General features: G+C 47.5%; 1 protein-coding gene across 2 annotated transcripts in view; it reads left to right on the top strand.

Moving 5' to 3' along the window:
• The window catches only part of MTARC2 (mitochondrial amidoxime reducing component 2), a 35,527-nt gene that overhangs the window by 5,446 nt on the left and 9,145 nt on the right, over positions 1-20,936 (top strand). For both annotated transcript variants that reach the window (XM_055334370.1, XM_055334369.1), the window contains exons 2-4: positions 2,221-2,394; positions 5,917-6,079; positions 7,100-7,240. In XM_055334370.1, the coding sequence (XP_055190345.1) occupies positions 2,221-2,394; positions 5,917-6,079; positions 7,100-7,240 (478 nt within the window). The remainder of the gene's footprint in view (positions 1-2,220; positions 2,395-5,916; positions 6,080-7,099; positions 7,241-20,936) is intronic.

Here is a 20,936-nt window from a genome sequence, read left to right as displayed (position 1 = left end):
TTATTCTTTTTAAGATTTTATTCATTTATTCATGAGAGACACACAGAGAGAGAGAGAGGGGCAGAGACACAGGCAGAGGGAGAAGCAGGCTCCATGCTGGGAGCCCCATGTGGGACTCAATCCTGAGACTCCAGGATCACACCCTGGGCTGACGGCGGGCGCTAAACCACTGAGCCACCAGGGATCCCTATTTTTTGTCTTTTATTGGAGTCTCTGTCCTATCCTGGCATTTGATTTTCTGCAAGCCACCACCTGACTTCCCTTTGCAGCAGGTAGCACAAAATGTCCAGTCCCCACTTCTCCCGGTTAATGCCCAGGGGAGGTTGGAGCAGGTTGGAGGTTACAGCAGGTTGGAGCTCAGGGTGGGGCTGGTGAGCCCGAGTGGAGGGCTGAGGTGGAGGTGGGTGGAAGCCCAGGAGACTCAGCCCAGGGAGGGCCTGGCCTCACTGTCAGAAATGAAGTGCAGACTCCTGCTGGGACAAGTGTCTGGCTGTGTGTAGATCTCGGAGGGAGTCCTGTTTGGTGCCAAGGCACGCTGGAAGTTTAAGGTAAAGGCTTTGGTAGGATTAAACAGCAGGGTCATCCAGAGCTCTGCACCCGAGGATGAGGCTGGAGATAGGAGCAGGGCCCAGCCTCGAGGGAATGGAACTGCAGCAAAGTAGCAGGGATCCCCTTGGTCACAGAGCTCCGTAGCTGAGCCGCCACACAACCCTGGGAGCCAAAGACATCTGAAAGGAATAAGGTGGCTTCTCAGGAGGCTGGGGGCCTGCTGCTGCCCAGCATCCCAGCTCTTGGATCGAAGAGCCAAGACAACTCCTCAGATGCCTTTGCACTGTCATACCCCCACTGCCATACCCTGACGCCAGGTGGCAGGCATAGGTGGCAGCCAGCGTGCTGCTGGGCTGCAGGGAAGGGACACCTCCTGGGGTCAGGTGAGGGCCGAGATGGACCTGCCTGCACTCTGAAATCAGGTTTCCTCATCAAGGCATTGCAGGCATTCCCATTTGGTTCCAGTCATATTTGGAAATGTCTTCCTTAGAGGAGCTGCCCCTCATTCTGGAAGGGGCTGTCCTTTTTATCCTGCTCACATTTGGAAAGCCTGAGCTTTCAGCTGCTGCTCATAACTCAGGGCCTGTGGAGATCCCCACGCACCGCGCTTGTGTTCTGTCTCAGACAGGTGGTATTGAGCTTCCTTTCTCTAGGGGACAGAACGCTTTTTTAAAAGATTTCATTTATTCATTCATGAGAGACACACACAGAGGCAGAGACAGAGGCAGAGGGAGAAGCAGGCTCCATGCAGGGAGCCCGACACGGGACTCGATCCCCGGACCGCAGGATCAGGCCCTGAGCCAAAGGCGGCACTAAACCACTGAGCCACCCAGGCTGCCCTTTAAATATCTTTTCAGAATCAAATCGTTTGTGTGGTGTAACCCCAACCATACGCTCTGTTATAGATAAAAGCATAACCAACTTACCCAGGCCAGCCTCCCTTCCCCTTTCTAGGAAAGCTTAGCCGATCTCCCCACTAGATAGGATGCAGCGTGAAAATCGATCTAGAACCATGCGCTCTCCAGAGGTAAGTGGAGTTCTGAGCTAAGTCACGTTCGTGGGAATCTTCATTCTCTGAATCAGAACCTGCATACGAAGAGGAGAGGCTGCTTGGGGGTCTCCCGATGTCAGACCCCAGTGCCATCGCAGGTTAAACAGAGTGGAGGCCTGTCTGGATCCTTTGGAATCCCGAACATCACAAGACCCTGTCTAGAGTTGTAGTTCACTTGGGCCGGTGGTTTGGGTCCCATCTTGTTCCACAGCAAAAACACCTAGAAGACATTCGCTTCGACTGGGAGTGTTTAAGGGGCATGGGGAAGTTTATGTCCAAAGCAAAGCCCCAAAAGAGGCACCAAGATTACCTAAGAGGAGAGGAGGGAAGGTCCCTCAGCCCGTCTCATTTTCTGGATTTGCAGAATCAGGGATTTTCACACATCGGCCAGATAGTCTCTCCCAGGGCAGTTTCTTCCAAGCAGGGTGCTTTCTGGGGGCACCCACATTGGGATCCAAAGAATTTGACCAGGTCAGGATAATTATCCAGAGAAAATTTGCTGAATCTGGAGTCTGAGCAGGGGGAAAGTTTTGATGAAACAGAAAGCTGGGAGGCGGGGGGAAGCCTCTGAGAGGGTGGAGGAGACTTTCCTGAGCATGTTCCTGTGTGTTCTTCGGCAGGTTTTGGCTGGTGATTAAGGAAGATGGGCACATGGTCACCGCCCGGCAGGAGCCTCGCCTGGTGCTGGTGTCCATCACCTGTGAGGGCGAGTGCCTGATGCTCAAGGCTCCAGGCATGGACCAGCTGGTTTTGCCGAGCAAGCTGCCTCCCTCAAACAAGGTCCACGATTGCAGGTGCTCTCCTTGGGGCCCCTGGGGTGCTGCCAGGGACATGATTGTCCTGTAGACTCCCCCTCCCTGCACGCTGTCTGGCTATAGTTTGTACAGTAGGTGATGGGTTTGGTGAAGGAAAAATTTAAGAGAAGCCTGGCCGGGCCTGGGATCGAGCCAGTGGTCAGGCGTGAGTGGGTGAGGCAGAGTGCTGTTTTAGGGGGTCCCCGGGATTTGTTTTTTAATTTTAAAATTTTTTTTATTTTTTAAACTGAAAATGCCAACGTAAAGTATGACACCCAGCGCTCATCACATCACGTGGCCTCCTCAGTGCCCGTCACCCAATTACCCCCTACCCCCACCCACCTCGCCTTCCACAACCCTGTTTCCCAGAGTCAGGAGTCTCTCATGGTTTGTCCTCCTCTCTGATTTTCCCCCACTCAGTTTCCCTCCTTTCCCTTATGGTCCCTTGCACTAGTCCTTATATTCTGCATATGAGTGAGACCAGATGATAACTGTCTTTCTCTGATTGACTTATTTTACTCAGCATAATACCCTCCGGCCTGGGATTTGTTTTAATCAGGTATGGTAAGGCATGCAGAGGTGCAAATGACCGTGATGAAGAAAGAAGTTTTTTGTTTTGTTTTTTTTAAGATTTTATTTGTTTATTTGAGAGAGATCGAGAATGAGCACAAGCAGAGGGAGAGGGAGACGCAGACTCCCCGCTGAGCAGGGAGCCAGACATGGGCTCAATCCCAGGACCCTGGGATCATGATCTGAACTGAAGGCGGACGCTTAACAGACTGAGCCGTCCAGATGCCCTGAAGAAAAGAAGTTCTCTGTACTCACAATCCCTGGAAATAGGGGGCTTGCACGTCATGCAGGGCCACACCGAGGAGCACCAGGCTTGGTCAGGAGGTGGGCTGGGGTACGGTGCAGGGTTGGGAGACAGGAGCGAGAGCCTTTACTGTCGTTTCCACAGGAAGTACCAGGTGAGACGACGTAGACAGCCTCAGGATTGGCTAGTTTGAGTAATTTCAGTGTGGGGCAGAGAGGCTGTCTCTGGGTGCCTGACACCTGACCCTGGGTGATTAGGGCTGGGGACAGTGGGCCTGAGTGAAAGAGCCCATAGAGGAGGCGGTTGGGGCGGAGGCTCTGGATTGCTTGGCATGCATGCAGAAGGTGAGTGGTTTCCTACCTGTAGGATTGGACTAGCCTGGGAGGGGCAGTGCTTTCCACATGAGCAAGGCCCCAGGATGCCAAAGCATCAAAAATACAGGAAATCCAAAAGCATGGTTGATACCTGTAGAGAGGGGCTGCAAAGGGCCAATCTTTAGAGTTTGTCTCTGTTTATTCAAGTTGGGTGGACTTCTGTTCAGCATTGGCAGTCCCCCAGCCAGGCAGACAGGAGGATTAGTGGACTCTAGCAGCCATATTTCAGGGTTGGGTGACAAGGGTGCTAGAGCTTTCGAGGTGACTGCAGCCTCTCAGGTCTCTGCAGCGCTCAGGTGTAGGAGATTCCCACCTCTGGCCTAGATAGGCCTCAGGCCTGGGCTTCCCTTCAGTCTATAGGACTCCTGTAGGCGGTCACATTCTAGGCCTCATGGGGGCCTTGGCCTGTGCAACCAGGAAGTCCTAGAAGCTCGGGTACTCCTCATAGGGTGCTCTGGATCCCTTTGTAACACCTGAGCATTTTCAGCTTGTGGAAATTGGGGTTGTACAATGGTCCCAAGGCTCAGGGGAAAGAGTATCTGAGCTGAAAACCATCATTCAAGGTTCTGAAATTTCAAGGGTCTGAAGTAATAATTCATTGAGTGTAAAATTTAGTTAATTAACAAGTATTTTGGGGGTGCCTGGGTGGCTCAGTCAGTTAAGTGTCTGACTTTTGGTCTTGGCCCTGGTCCTGATCTTAGGGTCGTGAGTTCAGCCCATGTTGGGCTCCACGCTGGGCATGGAGCCTTCTTAAAAAAAAAAAATATATATATATATATATATATTTTTTTTTTTAATGAATTATGAGCAACAGTTTGATTAGTGGCTTACGAGGTAGATATCATTAATTCTGCTTCACACGAGGAAGACAGGACTCCTATCCTTGTCACACAAGGCAGAGCTGGAATTTGAACCCATTTGTCTCCTAGCATTTGCTCTTAACGCCTCTGCACAGGGAGGGGAAGCGCTTTGCTGTATAGGATTTGATTAGTTTTTATTTTTTGATTATGGGAAGAACTTTCCCATAAAACTTTTTTTGTTTTTTTGTTTTTTTAAAAATCCATTCACAGGGGCGTCTGGGTGGCTCAGTTGACTTAAGCATGGGACTCTTGGTTTCAGCTCAGATCATGATCTCAGGGTTGTGCTGGGCTCAGGGCTCTGTGGGGAGTGTGTTTCTTTCCCTTTCCCTCTGCCTTTCTCTCTCTCTCATAATAAATAAGTCAATCTTTTTTTTTTTTTAATTTATGAGAGAGACACAGAAAGAGAGAGGCAGAGACACAGGCAGAGGGAAAAGCAGGCTCCATGCAGGGAGCCCGACGTGGGGCTTGATCCCGGGTCTCCAAGATCACACCCCGGGCTGAAGGCGACGCTAAACCACTGAGCCACCCCAGGCTGCCCAATAAGTCAATCTTTAAAAAGAATCCACTCGGGAGTGCCTGGGTGGCTCAGTGGTTGGGCAGGTCTGCCTTTGGCCTAGGTTGTGATCGCAGCAACAGAGATAAAAATAGTTCGCAAGTCAGCTCACCATCCTGTGAGGGGTACATAGCTTTTAAACGTTTGGTTCGTGGTACCCAGGCAGACAGCCTGCTTTGTTACCCCAGGCCCTGCCCACCTGTGAGTGGGTACTGTATCACCCTCTCCAGGTCACAGCTGCAGACCAGGGTCAGGGCACTGTGTGAGGTCATAGGCTAGAGAACGGTGGGCATTCCAGTCTGAACCAGTTCTAGCAGACTCTACACTCAGGCTGCAACTACCACCCGGTCACCCTGTCCCCTTCTGAAAGCCTCGTGAATCCTCACTACTTGAGGTGTGGCCCAAGGACCTGCAGCTTAGGCATCCAGAAGCTTCTTAGGCAGGTGGCATCTCTGGCTCCAGCCAGGCCTTCCGAAGCACAGTCTGCATCTTTTTTTTTTTTTTTTAAGATTTTATTTAGTTATTCATGAGAGAGACAGAGAAAGAGGGGGGCAGAGACATAGAGAAGAAGCAGGCTCCATGCAGGGAGCCTGATGTGGGACTCGATCCCGGGACCCCAGGATCACGCCCCGGGCTGAAGGCGGCTCTAAACTGCTGAGCCACCCAGGGATCCCGCACAGTCTGCATCTTAACACGATCACAGGGATTTGCAGGCATATTAGGGTTGAGAAGCTCCTCCCTGGAGCACCTTCTGCTCCTTCCCCTTCTGTGTCTGCCCAGCCTCGGCCCCAGGCCTGAGGACCCCTTCCTGGCCCCCTGGGGTGGTCAGGTCCCAGCTGTCCAGCTGTTGCGGCTTGGACGCCATCTGTCAGCATGTCAGGGCAGGACAGTAACCCTGGCGCTCTTTTGTGACCCTTCCAGGCTGTTCGGCATGGACATTAAGGGCAGGGACTGTGGCGACGAAGCAGCTCAGTGGTTCACCAGCTTCTTGAAAACAGAAGCTTTCAGGCTGGTTCAGTTTGAGAAGCACATGAAGGGAAGACCGTCGAAGGAAATTTTCTCTCCTGTGGTACCGAATTACCAGGTGAGCTCCCAGAGCGCTGCCCTCCTGCCAGTGGCCCGTCACCCCCGTGTGTCCGGCTTCCTTCTTGACCCACAAAGGACCTTGCTTGGGATCCCAGTTAAGAAAGTGCAGGACTGGCCCAGGTGAGGGGGGCCGAGGGTATGTCCTGGGCAGGTATTGGGGTTGGAGAGGGAAGTGGCTCCAGGTGGAGTATGTTCTTCAGCAGGCGTGGGGTGTAGAAGGTGTCAGGTCCTGTGGAGGGAGAAGCCAGGGGTGACCCCCAGGGACAGGGGGGCTCGGGAGGCATTCAGATTGGGAAGGTGAAGTGAGAGGTCCATTTGGGGCCGAGCCAAGTTTCCTGGAATCACCGAAGCAGAATTCCTCCTGGGTTCCCTTCGCCATCAGTGTGGTCTGGTCATTTGAGGCACTGAAAAGGCACTTTCTGAGGAAGCCAGGCCTCTGGGCCAGCTCCAGCCTAGACACCAAAGCCTTTGATTCTGCAGCAAGCTAGGGTTTAACATGCAAGCGCCTCAGGTGGCTCCTGCTTCCTCCCTGAACTATGAGCTCTTGGATCGCAGGGGTTTTTATCTGCTTGTTCCCTGCTGTTTGCCTGCCTAGAACAGTGCCTGGTATGGAGCAGCTGCTCCATAAATGCTTGCTGGGTGAGTGGGTGCCGTCCGAGGAAATTGGGACCAGAGCGTAGCTGATCGGCAGCAGATCCTTCCCCTGTTTGATGATGATGTTGTGGGAAGGGGGTCAGAGCTGGGCGCTCCAGGGAGGAACAGGGTGAGTCCCGGGAGGTGATGATGGCTCTGAACCCTGCCTGCTGCCTTCTGTGTGGTGGGGGGACCCCCAGCGAGGCCCCGCCGCGGGAGCCGGCCTGGCCCTGACTTGTCCGGTTCCAAGACCGCGGTGTCCCCTCTCCTCCCGGAACACCACTGGCCCTCTCTGCGCACCACTTCTGGACTTGGCTTCGCTTTCGGTTGGGCTGAGGCGTTTCATGGGGCAGGGAGGCCTGATGGCGCTGTGTTCTTGGCTCAGGTGGCCTACCCAGACTGCAGCCCCATCATGATCCTCTCCGAAGCCTCCCTGGCGGATCTGAATACCAGGCTGGAGAAGAAAGTGAAAATGGACCAGTTCAGACCCAATATCGTGGTGACAGGCTGTGATGCTTTCGAGGAGGTAAGAGGCTCACCGCTCTTGTGCAGTAAGCTCAGGTGTGCTGTTCAAGATGCTAACGGAACGCTGTTCCCTTCATGTAGCACCAATGCAGACCTTCCACCGTCAGCTGCAAGGAAGACTCTCCTCCCCCAAGAGCCACCTTAACCTGGTGGAGTTGCCCACTTACTGCTGCCACCATCACCTCGCTGGCCTCAGGGGGGCGCTGCTCACCCTTTCATGCTTAGGCCCCAAAGCAAGCAGTCAGAACTTGGAGTTGTATCAAGTCTAGAACCGGGCTAGAATGTATCCTTATAGCCCAGAGATAACTAAAAGAAAATGAAGATGAGGAGAACAGCTACCAGTGCAAGGATTTGAGAGTCGCGAAAGGCCCAGCCCCCAAAGTGGAGGCCATGAGGAATCAGGAGATGTGCCTGTGAACAGGGCCCGGGTTCAGTCCCAGAGGATCCACACCCTCTCCTTTGTGGCTCAGAGCAGGAATTTCTACCCTCTCCAGGCAGAGCCCCATGTCACCCTAACAGGTCAGCCACACCAAAACCCAGTTGTCTTGTGATCTGTACAGAAATACGTGGCTGGGTGTTGCTTTGTGCTAAGAGACATGGGCAGTCCTATTAAACATCGGGGATGGGCTAAACCTCATGAGCCCTGGAAGCAGCGATGACAAATCCATTTGTTGGGTGTTTTCGGGGTATCAGGCACTGAACTAAGACATGTCATACAAATTACTCTGCATGATCCTGACGACAATCCTGTGAGGTCTGTATTACTGTCTCCTTTTGATAAGGGCATTGGAGCCGGAGGGCCTTATATACTTGTAGGACATGTGATTGTCAGTTCTGGCCTGAGAACCTCAGACTTGGACCTGCAGCTCCTGAGATAGTGAGGTCATGCTTCCAAGATAGAAATCCCAATTAGCTAACTCCGAGGGGAGAGGCTCTTCGTTCTTTGTTCCCTTGGGTGGCCACATTTCCTTTTGTGTGAGTAAAATGTGCCCCTATTTGCTGGTAAGTGTTTTCCTTTATTTATTTTTTATTTTTATTAAAAAAAATTATTTGATAGAGCACAAGCAGGCAGAGGGAGAAGCAGGCTTCCTGCTGAGCAGAGAGCCTGATGCAGTGCTCGATCCGAGGACCCCAGGATCACAACTGAGCCAAATGCAGACACTTTAAAAAAAAAAATTATTTATTTATTCATGAGAGACACAGAGAGAGAGGCAGAGACATAGGCAGAGGGAGAAGCAAGCTCCCTGCGGGGAGACTGATGTGGGACTCGATCCCAGGGCAACCACACCCTGAGCCCAAGGAAGATGCTCAACCACTAAGCCACCCAGGCATCCCAAGTACTGTCCTTTATTTTTTAATTTATTTTTATTTTATTTTTTTAGTACTGTCCTTTAGAATAAACCTTTGCAGGGGCACCTGGGTGGCTCAGTTGTTTAAGAATCAGACTCTGTATCAGCTCAGGTTGTGATCTTGGGGTCGTGAAATCAAGCCCTGCATCAGGCTCTGGGCTCAGTGGGAGCCTGCTTGAGGATTCTCTCTCTCTCTCCCTCTTCTTTTACCCCTCCTCTCACTCATGCTCTCTCTCTCTCTCCCTCTTCCCCCACCCAAATAAATAAAATCTTAGAAAAATAACCACAAACCTTTGCACCAAGCCTAGAATAAATCTTCACACATGTAGGCACTTATTATCTTTTTATTTTTTATTTTTTGGCACTTATTATTTGGTAATTTAAAAAATAGCAGTGTTCACAGAAGTTGTCTCCTTGTTGATGCTATCCCGTTGTTTGTTATGTTTTCTATAATTCCTCTTCATATTCATTAAAAATGTTTTTTTTAAAATTGATAATCTATACTGGGCCAGGCACTATGTCTAGGAGCCCTGGATACAGAGGTGAAAAGATACAGGTCCTGCCCTTCGGGATTCCCTGATCTGAGAGGAAGAGCCGAGGGACGACAGCCCAGGGCCAGAAGCGCTGTGATGCACACGCTTAGCAGGTGCACAAGGATGCTTAGAAGCAGAAATGCCTCAATCTGCCTGGAGAAGGGAGTGTGAGGGTGGAGAGGGGTCAGATCATGCCTCCCAGAAGCCGTGCTGGGGTATGTGGGTAGTTATGTGTGCTGTGTGTGCCAGCGAGGGTGAGCGAGGGTCACTGTGGGTATCCGAGGCAGCCCGCTGAAGACCTCAAAGCACAAGAGGCCGTGACTTTAAGGGGTGCCCGGGAGCCTTTCAGAATCACAGGAGATCCAGGGGCAAATAAGAAGTGGCAGGAAGAAGCTGGACCCAGAGCTGGCTGGAGCTCGCCACGGCTGAGGAGTTTGGATTTGATATTGTGGATATTGAAGAGCAGGTCATGATTTTGAGCAAGGAGGTCGTTAAGGTTTGCATTCATCCAGCAAATATTACTGATGCACACAGCGTGCCAGGCACAGTATTACTCTGGCAGTTCTCTAGGACGCGCACTGGGAGGGAGGGACACGCGGGCCAGAAACACCAGCGCCAGGCTCCATCACCAGAAGGTCTCCTTGAAAAGCTGCAGCTGAGCCAGGCCTTGTGTGAAACCTGCATCAGGTTCGAGACCAGGCCGGTGACGGGCTTGGTAGCACCGTCCCGTGTCTCTGGCGGCGCTTGGAGAAGCCCTGGCTACAGAGGGCAGGACAGGCCGGGGCCCTGACATCCTCGGGCTGTCAGCGCCTTGAGGAAGAGACCCAATTTTTCTCCCCAGGAGTAAATCCAGATTTGGTGGGACTTCAAGTTTATACAATGTGGGGGGGCCTCCTTCAGAAAAGACGATAGCAGGTGCAGAGCCTAGAAGGGGACTAGCCTGCCTGTGTCCCCCCTGCGGGCCAGGACTGTGCACAAGCGTGGAGTCAGTCCTTAGACACTCGCGAAACACCCATGAAATCCGTGCTCGGTGTTGATGCAAGCGGCTGAGATTCGGATTAGAAATTAGTCCACGAAGCAAAAACTCTTTCACAAGAATCCTGTAATTGCACCATTATTTTCTGAGAAATTTTCTTTTAGGGAGTACCATTGCTCCCGCATGGTCTCCACTGAAGGTACTCATTTAAGTAGGATTTTGAACCAAGAGGAATGAGAAGGAAAGATCCTCCCTAGCCACATTCCTGGCTAAAGAATTTTTGCAAAAAAAAAAAAAAAAAAAAGAATTTTTGCTTTCCTGCAATTTTCCAACTAAGGATTTTTGCTCTTCTGGGACTTGTCAAAGTGAACCTGAGGTGATTGTGAGCCTAATCCTGTTCTCTTAGGCAATTTGAATGGGTGGAGTCTTTTTTTATTTTATTTTATTTTTATTATTTTTATTATTATTTTTTAAAGATTTTATTTATTTATTCATGAGAAACACACAGAGACACAGGCAGAGGGAGAAGCAGGCTCCCCATGCAGGGAGCCCGATGTGGGACTCGGTCCCGGGACTCCAGGATCACGCGCTGGGCCAAAGCAGGTGCTAAGACTTTTGTTTATCTGGTGTGTGTGTGTGTGTGTGTGTGTGTGTGTGTGTGTGTGTGTTGTGTGTGTGTGAAAGAACATTGGGTGGCTCAGTGGTTGGGCACTTGCCTTCAGCCCAAGGTGTGATCCTGGAGACCCGGGATCAAGTTCCTCATTGGGCTCCCTGCATGGAGCCTGCTTCTCTCTCTGCCTGTGTCTCTGCCTCTCTCCCTCTCTGTGTCTCTCATGAATAAATAAATAAAATCTTTTTAAAAAATTAAAAAAAACCAAAAACCCTTAGTTTTTTGTTTTTTGGTTTTTTTTAATAAAAACCCTTAGTAAAAAATGATGCTGACGTTGCTGATTTATTCTCCCTGAAATTAGGAAGGCTAATAGGTAGGGGCCTGATGCATTAACCTGTCTACCTGGCACTGTTGTACAACCATCACCTTTTCAATTAGTGGGACTCTATTAAATATTGATGTACAATGATAACGTACATAAATATTTAATAGAGCAACTAATAATAAAAAAGAGCAAATCTAAGCATGGTGCAAAAAGTCAGGCCATTTTTTATTGCAAAAATATAGAGCAATAGTAGAATGCATTGTGCAACATTTACACTTTGTGACCCAAAGTACTTTATACTTTTTCCATGTAACTCAGAATGTTACGCAAGTTTTAAAAGGTGGCCTCCCTTGGGCCGGTGTGGTGTGTGTGAGTTCTGGGAATGTGGAGCAGTGGAATTTAAAAATAATACAGTTGACCGATGCTTCTTGTCTGTGTGCTTGGCCATTTCTAGTAGAGTCAGGGGTCAGGGGTCAGGTGTTTCCTGAACTTTGCTCACTTTCCTGGTAAGCAGGACTTGACTCTTTTTTTCTTCTTTTCTTTTCTTTTCTTTTCTTTTCTTTTCTTTTCTTTTCTTTTCTTTTCTTTTCTTTTCTTTCTTTTCTTTTCTTTCTTTTCTCTTCTTTTCTTTTCTTCTTTTCTTTCTTTCTTTCTTTCTTTCTTTCTTTCTTTCTTTCTTTCTTTCTTTCTTTCTTTCTTCTTCTCTCCTTCCTTCCTTCCTTCCTTCCTTTGCTTCCTTTCCTTCCTTTCTTCTTTTTTTGCAATCTATTGTTTGTATCATTTCTTACCCTGCAGTATGAAAGAACTATGGAGAAGCTTGCAGAAAACCTTTGGTGTATTGTCACTCAGGAAGCGATTCTTCAGGAAGCGTCTGGTAGATCTTGAAGCCAGGCAGCTGTGGTTGGACTCGAAGTCCCATCACTCACTGGTTGTGTGAATAGGGTCCTCTCTGTACTATCCTTTGCAGCTGTTGAGAAGCAAAGATTTTATAAACCATTATCACCAAAATTTCAGTCCCTCAAATTAAGTGGGGACAACTTAGGATTTTACTTGGGAGCTTAGATTAGAAATGTCTGTCCTGAGGGCGCCTGGGTGGCTCAGTCCATTAAGCATCTGCCTTTGGCTCTGGTCATGATTCCAGCCAGAGTCCTGGGATCGAGTCTTGAGCCCAGCTCCCCACGCAGCGGGAGGTCTGCTTCTCCCCGTCCTCTCCCCCTCCCCCTGTTTGTGCATGCTCTCTCTCTCTTAAATAAATAAAATCTTAAAAAAAAAAATTCTCTGTCCTGGAATAAGAATATCCTATCTGTCTGGCTTTGGGGATTTCTGAAGAAGCAATGCCAACAGCAGCATATAGAACAATAACAAAGTAACAGTAACAACCTAGTCTCCCAGTTATCAAATGTGCATTATGTCCCAGACACCGTGCCAGGCATTTCATGTGCTGGATCTGACTTAATCCTCCTACTTTCCAAAGTGCAAGTCATAACCCATTATTGGGTTATAATTTCAGTTTCAAGGACCCTGACTAGCATTAAAAAAAGAAAAAAAAAAGACTAAACAGGATAAAAGATATTGGAGTAGATAAGGATTGATTTGTGGGCGGCTGGCTGGCTCAGTCCTAGAGCAGGAGACTCTTGATCTCAGGATTGTGAGTTCAAGCCCCACACCGGGTGTGGAGCCTACTTAAAACAATTGTTTTGTAAGACTTTTGTTTGTTTATCTGGTGTGTGTGTGAGTGTATGTGTGTGTGTTGTGTGGGCGTGAAAGAACATTGGGAAACAATGTAAAATGTAATTTTTAAAAAGTACTTTATTGGGGCATTTGGGAGGTTCAGTTGGCTAAGCGTCTGCCTTGGGCTCAGGTCATGTTCCCAAGGTCCTGGGATCGGCCCCCACATTAGGCTCCCTGCCCAGTAGGGAGTCCGCTTCTCCCTCTCCCTCTTTGTGCACGCTCCCTCCTTTACTCTTAATCTCTCTCTCTCTCACTCAAATAAATAAACAAACAAATAAATATTTAAAAATAAAGACTTGATTTTTTTTTTTTTTACAGCAGGTAGAGGTTTGCAATAAAATTGAGATGACAGTACAGAGATTTCCCATCAGCTCTGGTGTGCGCAGCCCCCCTTCATCAGCACATCGCTCGCCAGAGTGGTATGTTCCCAAGGGTGAACCTATGCTGACACGTCACGATCACCCACAGTCCGTAGTTTACCTGAAGGTTCGCTGTGTTGTCCATTCTGTGGGTTGGGGCAGATGTCTGAGGACACATCCAACATTGTAGCATGGTGCAGAGTATTTTCACTGCCCTAAAGGTCCCCTCTGCTCTGCCTTCTGCCTCCACCTTCACCTCCCTTCACCTTCTCTCCAACCCCCACCACAATTTTACAGTCTACATAGTTTTGCCTTTTCTAGAATGTCTTCTGTTTGGAACCATACAGTGTGTAGATTTCTCACATTGGCTTCTTCCAGTTGGTAATACACGCGTTTGAGTTTCCTCCACGTCTTTTCATGGTTTAATAGCTCGTTTCTTTTTCGCACTGAATAATTTTCTGTTGACTGGATGTGCCGCAGTTTAATTTATCCATTCGCCTACGGAAGGGTATCTTGGTTGCTTCCAAGTTTGGGCAATTATAAAAGGTAATGTTTTGCTGTGGTTCGTGGTGAGAAGTGTCTGGTAGTCATTGAAGCAAATGGTGTTTTCACCTCCCTCCGTAGCTGTGGAAGCTCAGGGAGGTTGGGTTACTTGCCTAACATCACACAGCTAGTGTGTGGCCAGGTCATTGGCTCTCTGGCTGTCTGAAGTCCATGAAGTCCAGCCATTTACAGGGCTATCCCTTGTTTATTTTTTTTTTTGTATTATTTTATTTTTTTAAATATTTTATTTATTTATTTATGAGAGACACACACACACACAGAGAGAGAGAGAGAGAGGGGCAGACACACAGGCAGAGGGAGAAGCAGGCTCCATGCAGAGGGCCCAACGTGGGACTCGATCCCAGGTCTCCAGATTCAGGCCCTGGGCTGAAGGCAGTGCTAAACCGCTGAGCCACCCGGGCTGCCCCTATCCCTTCTTTAAACCACTGCTGGGCCATATAGCAAAAACCATTTTGGGTCCTCAGTCACCATGTGGTCAAGGGGAAGAGGTATGTGCTTCTGGAAGAAACGAGACAGAACAAGCATCAGGTTTGGCATCATGAAGATAAGCCCAAATTTCATGTTCATTGACTTTGCTAGAAGGAAGCTGAAGGCATCTAAGAGTCATTTTTCTTTCAAATGAATGAAAAGCACCAAGAAGAGGTCTATCCTAGGCATGTATAGTCTTCCTTTCAAGTAAGGGCTCCCCTGTGCTCATCTGGGGAGCTTTGCTGACAGGCACATTTTGTTAGGAGCCTTAGCCAAGTCTGTCCTTATTTAGAAAATCCAAAATGATGAAAGCACGGGAGACAGGACTGCTGGGTGGAGGGGAATAGTAACACACTCATGTTCCTTTTTTTCCTATTTTTTATTTTCATTTTTTAAGATTTTATTTATTTGAAAGAGAGAAAGAGAAGGAGCAGGGGTAGGGGCAGAGGGAGAGGGAGAGGGAGAAGCAGGCTCCCCACTGAGCAGGGAGCCTGGAAGTGGGGCTCCATCCCAGGACCCTGGGATCATGACCTGAGCCAAAGGCAGACGCTCCAACCACCTGAGCCACCCAGGTACCCCCCACACTCATGTTTCTAAAGTTGAGGGACGCCCGGGTGCCTCAGTGGTTGAGCATCTGCCTTCTGCTCTGGGCATGATCCTAGGGTCCTGGGATCGAGTCCCACATCAGGCTCCCCGCAGGGAGCCTGCTTCTCCCTCTGCCTGTGTTTCTGCCTCTCTCATGAATAAATAAATGAAATCTTAAAAAAAATAAAGTTGACAGGTTTTATCTATCTATCTATCTGTTTATTTATTTTTTAAGTTGACAGGTTTTACTAAAGGATTTTAAATATTCTTTGCAGCCCTACAGTAGTATAATTCCTTTTGCCTTTTTCTTCTGTTAATATGTATGTGTGTGTTCAGTAGAGAGTTTATCACAAATCTCTCTCAAACTCTCTCTCCAATATGACCTCTTGGTTAGCTTTTCTTCTTTCTTTCTTTCTTTCTTTTTCTTTCTTTCTTTCTTTCTTTCTTTCTTCTTTCTTTCAACAAACACTTCAGTTGTACAGTCTATGTCCTGATTTATTTATTTATTTATTTATTTATTTATTTATTTATCTATCTATCTATGTCCTGATTTAAGAAAATAAAATAAAATAAATTACTTTCATACTGTGTTCCTTACAGTAGGTAGCTTCCAGGGAGTGGAAGCTAGCTTTGCAGAAAGCCTGAGGCTTCTGTCCTTCCCTTTTGCCTGGATTTTTCTCAAACAATAAATTCCTCCTGGCACATTTATTATGCACTTGGGTTTACAGAAATGTGCCTCCTGTGATTCTGTAGGAACACACACCAGCAGCCACTGTGTGACGGGAGGAGATTGACACTTTTTTTTTTTTTTAAAGATTTTTATTTACTTATTCATGAGAGACACAGAGAGAGAGGCAGAGACACAGGCAGAGGGAGAAGCAGGCTCCATGCAGGGAACCCGATGCGGGACTCGATCTCAGGTCCCCAGGATCACACGCTGGGCTGATGGTGGCACTAAACCGCTAAGCCACCAGGGCTGCCCGAGACTGACACTTTAAGGATAAAGTTTACTGCTTCTCTACACGGTGTTGCTCAAGCTCAGGGTCATGAGAAAGCCACGAGAGAGAATTGGGCACCAGGGCTGCAGAGATGTGGCAAGCTTTTGAATGATTCAAGAATCTTTCAGATAAAGTTAATTTTTTCAATTATGAAAGTAATATTTTGAAGTACCACTTCCCCTGTGCAAAGAAAAACTTGAATAAAAATCCTTCCCCATCCTACCATCAAAGAATAACCTATGATAACATTATATTGTGTTTCCAATATTATTTATATGATCCTATATGGGTGGTATCGAATCCCACCATTTTCACTTAATGGTACGTGGCAAACACAGCTCTTGTCTTTATAAATTCTTCATTAGACTAGTTTTTGTGGTTCTGTATTAGTCCATTTTGAACTGTGCCATAACAGTATAATTGAGCATGTAGGCCGTTTCCCTTTACATAAATAATGAACAGCTTAGTAAACCAGTCTTTTTTTTTTTTTAAAGATTTTATTTATTTATTCATTATGAGAGACACAGAGAGAGGCAGAGACACAGGCAGAGGGAGAAACAGGGTCTATGCAGGGAGCCCGACGTGGGACTCGATCCCAGGTCTCCAGGATCACGCCCTGGGCCAAAGGCAGGTGCTAAACTGCTAAGCCATCCAGGGATCCCTGGTAAACCAGTCTTTGTCTGCACTTCTCAACTTAAGAAGTGCAAAGTCAAGGACGCCCTGGTGGCTCAGCAGTCAAGCGTCTGCCTTTGGCCCAGGGCGTGATCCTGGGGTCCTGGGATGGAGTCTCACATCAGGCTCCCTGTATGGAGCCTGCTTCTTCCCTCTGCCTGTGTCTCTGCCTCTCTGGCTCTCTCTCTGTGTCTCTTGTGAATAAATAAAATCTTAAAAAAAAGAAAAGTGCAAAGTCAGAATTTTAAGGGCTTATCATATATATTGCCAAGTTGCTTTGCAGAAACCTCATACCAATTTCAGTTGCCACCAGTTGAGCAGAAGCGCACCCATGTCTTTGTACGCCTGCCAGCATCGATGCCTGTAATCTTTACGAAAATCCGATTAAGTGCAAAGTCATGTCTCCTGTACATTGGTAATTCTTAGTGAAAGGAATCTTGTGTTCTAGTCAGTCTGTGAAGGAATTTTGGCCATGAGATAGAGTTTTACTTCAGCTGAGGAAACTGATTTTCTGCAAGTCTATACATTGGCCAAGGTTCCGGAAGGCTCATGCCTGCAACAGATGTTTACTGAGAGTTCGCTGGATGCTCACCTCTGAGAGAGATGCTAACCTTGCAGAAATGAACTCCCTGTGTCTGCCTGCAAGGGTCTCACGATGAAGCGGGATCCGAGGGCTCAGCAGATGGAGGGTTGAGGGACGTGACCTTGCGCATAGGAGACCAGAGAAAGAAACACTTAGCACAGAGTATGTGTGTGTTTGTAGGAAGGTTGCTGCAGGGTTTCTTGAGAGGGAGAGCCTTTAAATTTTGCAACAGGGCATTAAAGAATATTGTTTTGCATGTATATCTTAAAAACAGAAAATTTTTGGTTTGAGATAGTTGTACTGTGTGGTGTAATGGGAAATATGTACTTGGCGTTTGTTCCCTAAAACAACTCCTAAAACCCTTGGCATTTCCTGAGTGATAGAAGTGATAGGAACACTTTTTTTTTTTAAGGTTTTATTTATTTACTCATGAGAGACACACAGAGAGAGGCAGAGACATAGGCAGAGGGAGAAGCAGGCTCCATGCAGGGAGCCCGACGTGGGACTCGATCCCAGGACCCTGGGATCACGACCTAAGCTGAAGGCAGACGCTCAACCACTGAGCCATGCATGCACCCTTGAGTCAGGCAGTTGATTATGAATTCCTTCAAGTTTTCTTTTTTTAATTATTATTTTTAATTTAAACAAAGCAAATGGAAAATGTGTATTTTGATGCGCGAGGGTGTTAATTTTTTTTGAAAGTCAGCTGAAGGATGATTAGACAGCACAGCGAAGGCTGCTAAATGCACTGAACCCCTAGAATGTGATTTTTGTTACTTTTCTACGTGTGTGTGGGGGCTTTTTGTTTTTGTTTCAGTAGACTTCAAATTTGATTGGAGGAATGAACATCATTGTTTTATTCTGGAGGGAAGTTCTTTGATGGTGTTTCTTTCCCCCAAAATTGACCTAGATATTAAAATTTTGTGCTTATAAGAAAGAGTTAAAAATGAGGAGCAATGCTTCAATTAAAATTGTAAATGAGAAAAAAAATGACCGAAAGGATTTAAAAAATGTGTTGTTGAGATGATAATGCTTCTCAGAAAAAATAACACAAAAAAGGGAAATGAAAAAGTTAAAAATTCATTATAAAAATACTGTTTAAACTTGAGGGGCCCGGGGAATCCCTGGGTGGCTCAGCGGTTTAGAGCCTGCCTTCATCCCAGAGCGTGATCCTGGAGACCCGGGATCGAGTCCCACATCGGGCTCCCTGCGTGGAGCCGGCTTCTCCCTCTGCCTGTGTCTCTGCCTCTCTCTCTCTCTGTGTCTGTCATGAATGAATAAATAAAATCTTTAAAAAAATAAACTTGAGCCTTCCAGAATATTGCTATAAATATATATATTTACGTACACGTATATATACACATGGCTGTACCTACAGGTTTTTTTTTTTTTATCACATAAGCGGACTTATCCTATGTATGGTATCTATACGGATGTGCTTTCTTCACTCAGCAACATCCTGCACATGAGTCAGTTGCTAGAGACTCACATCGTCCTTTCCACTGCCCAGTGATCATCCTATAATGGGCCACATGTAGCCAGTCCCTTGTTCGTGGCTTCCCCAGCTTGCTGTGCTCTTGTGGCATCGTTGATACCAAACCAGAAAAACAGCTAAGGATTTCTAAACCACAAATTTGTTTCTTTACTCATTCCTCTTTACTCATATTTCTAATTTCTAATTAGAAGCAATTAGAAATTGCTTCTAATAACCGAATGTGTGACATAAGCTACTAAACTTAGGAGTAGCAGTTAGAGAATCAGGAGCAGGGTATGAAAAGGTACTGATCTTGTGACTGAGGTTCAGGAGGTAGAAGGTTCGGGAGCTGTCCTGGGACCAGCGGGGACCCCTGCTGGAGGTGTAAGTGCCCGGAAGCTCTGTAGCTGTTGGTTGGGTAGACTTGCTGATCCAACCTGTGTTCTTCAGGATAATTCTTTGGATGACCCATGGCAACAGCAGAGCACTCAGGCTTTTGTCACCTGGCTTTCCATCTTACTCTCAGATGTCTTCTTGTCCATCTCTGGTGCCTGGATATTCAAGAGCCCATGTTGGCCTCCCTTCTCGCCCGGTGCTCCCCCACCCCACACGTGTGTGTATGTGTATATTGTGTCTGTGTGTGTGTGTGTGTGTATACGCACATATATACAACGTATAGAATATATACACAAAGATGGAATAGATGTATTGTTTTCTCTCTTTAAATATATGTGTGTAGCCGTGTGTGTGTGTGTTGTGTGTGTACAGAGAGAGAGAGAGGGAAATGGAAGGAAAGAGAGGAGGGATTAGATGCTCTTGTCATACATTTATTTATTTTAAAAGATTTTATTTGAGGCACCTGGGTGGCTCAGTGGTTGAGCGCCTGCCTTTGGCTCGGGTCGTGATCCCAGAGTCCCGGGATCGGGTCCCACATCGGGCTCCCCGCAGGGAGCCTGCTTATCCCTCTGCCTGTGTCTCTGTCTCTCTCAGGAATAAATACATAAAATCTTTATTCTTATTTTTTTAAAGGTTTTATTTATTTAATCGAGAGAGAGAGAGAGAGAGAGAGAGAGAGAGGCAGAGAGAGAAGCAGGCTCCCTGCAGGGAGCCTGACGTGGGACTCGATCCCGGGTCTCCAGGATCACGCCCTGGGCTGTAGGCGGCGCTAAACCGCTGAGCCACCTGGGCTGCCCTACATAAAATCTTTAAAAACAACAACAACCCATTAAAAAATAAATAAAATATTTTATTCATTTATTTGAGAGAGCGAGAGACAGTACTGCCTTTCTCTCTCCCTCTTCTTTCTAACACCTCAAGCCCCATGGTTTGTCCCTTCACCGTAAGTAAATGTCTGAGGGGCCTGGGTTTTGCCAGACTGCACACAGGCAGCCCGCCCCAGGGGGAGCAGCGGGCTCTCCGGGCTGTGTCCGGGGTGGAGGGAAGGCCCTGGGACCCCGCATGTACCCGGTAGAACGTAATGGAGGATGCGCTTATCCGGTAGAACGTAATGGAGGATGCACGTACCCTGTAGAGCGTAATGGAAGATGCACGTATCCGGTAGAACGTAATGGAAGATGCACGTATCCAGTAGAACGTAATGGAAGATGCGCCTATCCGGTAGAACGTAATGGAGGATGCACGTACCCTGTAGAGCGTAATGGAAGATGCACGTATCCGGTAGAACGTAATGGAAGATGCAGAATCCGGTAGAACGTAATGGAAGATGCGCCTATCCGGTAGAACGCAATGGAAGATGCTTATACCCGGTAGAACGTAATGGAGGATTTAATTTCATGCATTCTTAATTCAGGTTAACTTTTAATAACTTAAGGTCTTTCATTATTTTCATCTAATAACTGAAAACTGAATAATTACATTAAAACAATTCTCTTGGTGGTTGTTGTTTACTGCAAATAATGCTCTGCACTCAAATGCCAGCCGTGATCAGAGTAGGGTGAATGATGTTATGATGTAAACTGATTAATGTTTCCAGAGGTAATTAGAGCTGGCATTTGGGGAGCTTAAACCAATTTCTATGAAGGCAGACAGTTTGTTTTTCCAAACTGGGTAGTGCAGTTCTCAAGAGCGGAAGAGCAGATGAAATCTGTTTTATTTATTTTCTGTTAAAGATTTCTATTTATTTATTCATGAGAGACGTAGCAAGTGAGAGGGGCAGAGACACAGGCTGAGGGAGAGACAGGCTCCATGCAGGGAGCCCAATGGGGGACTCGATCCCGGGACTCCAGGATCATGCCCTGGGCTGAAGGCAGACGCTCAACCACAGAGCCACCCAGGCGTCCCGAAATCTTTTATTAAGCCGGGAAACCTAATTGAACTTTTCAGACTTTTCTGCTTCATGCCGTAGCCACAAGGCAGAGTTTCCACAGATCTGTGGCTTCCAAATATGAAATTCTGGACGCCTGGGTGGCTGGTTTGCCAAATCACCCGTGTTGGCCCTGGGGGCTTAGCA

The sequence above is a fragment of the Nyctereutes procyonoides genome, unplaced genomic scaffold, assembly GCF_905146905.1.
Source record: "Nyctereutes procyonoides isolate TBG_1078 unplaced genomic scaffold, NYPRO_anot_genome, whole genome shotgun sequence".
NCBI classification, from domain to species: Eukaryota; Metazoa; Chordata; class Mammalia; order Carnivora; family Canidae; genus Nyctereutes; species Nyctereutes procyonoides.
This window is presented reverse-complemented; position numbering and strand designations above follow the sequence as displayed.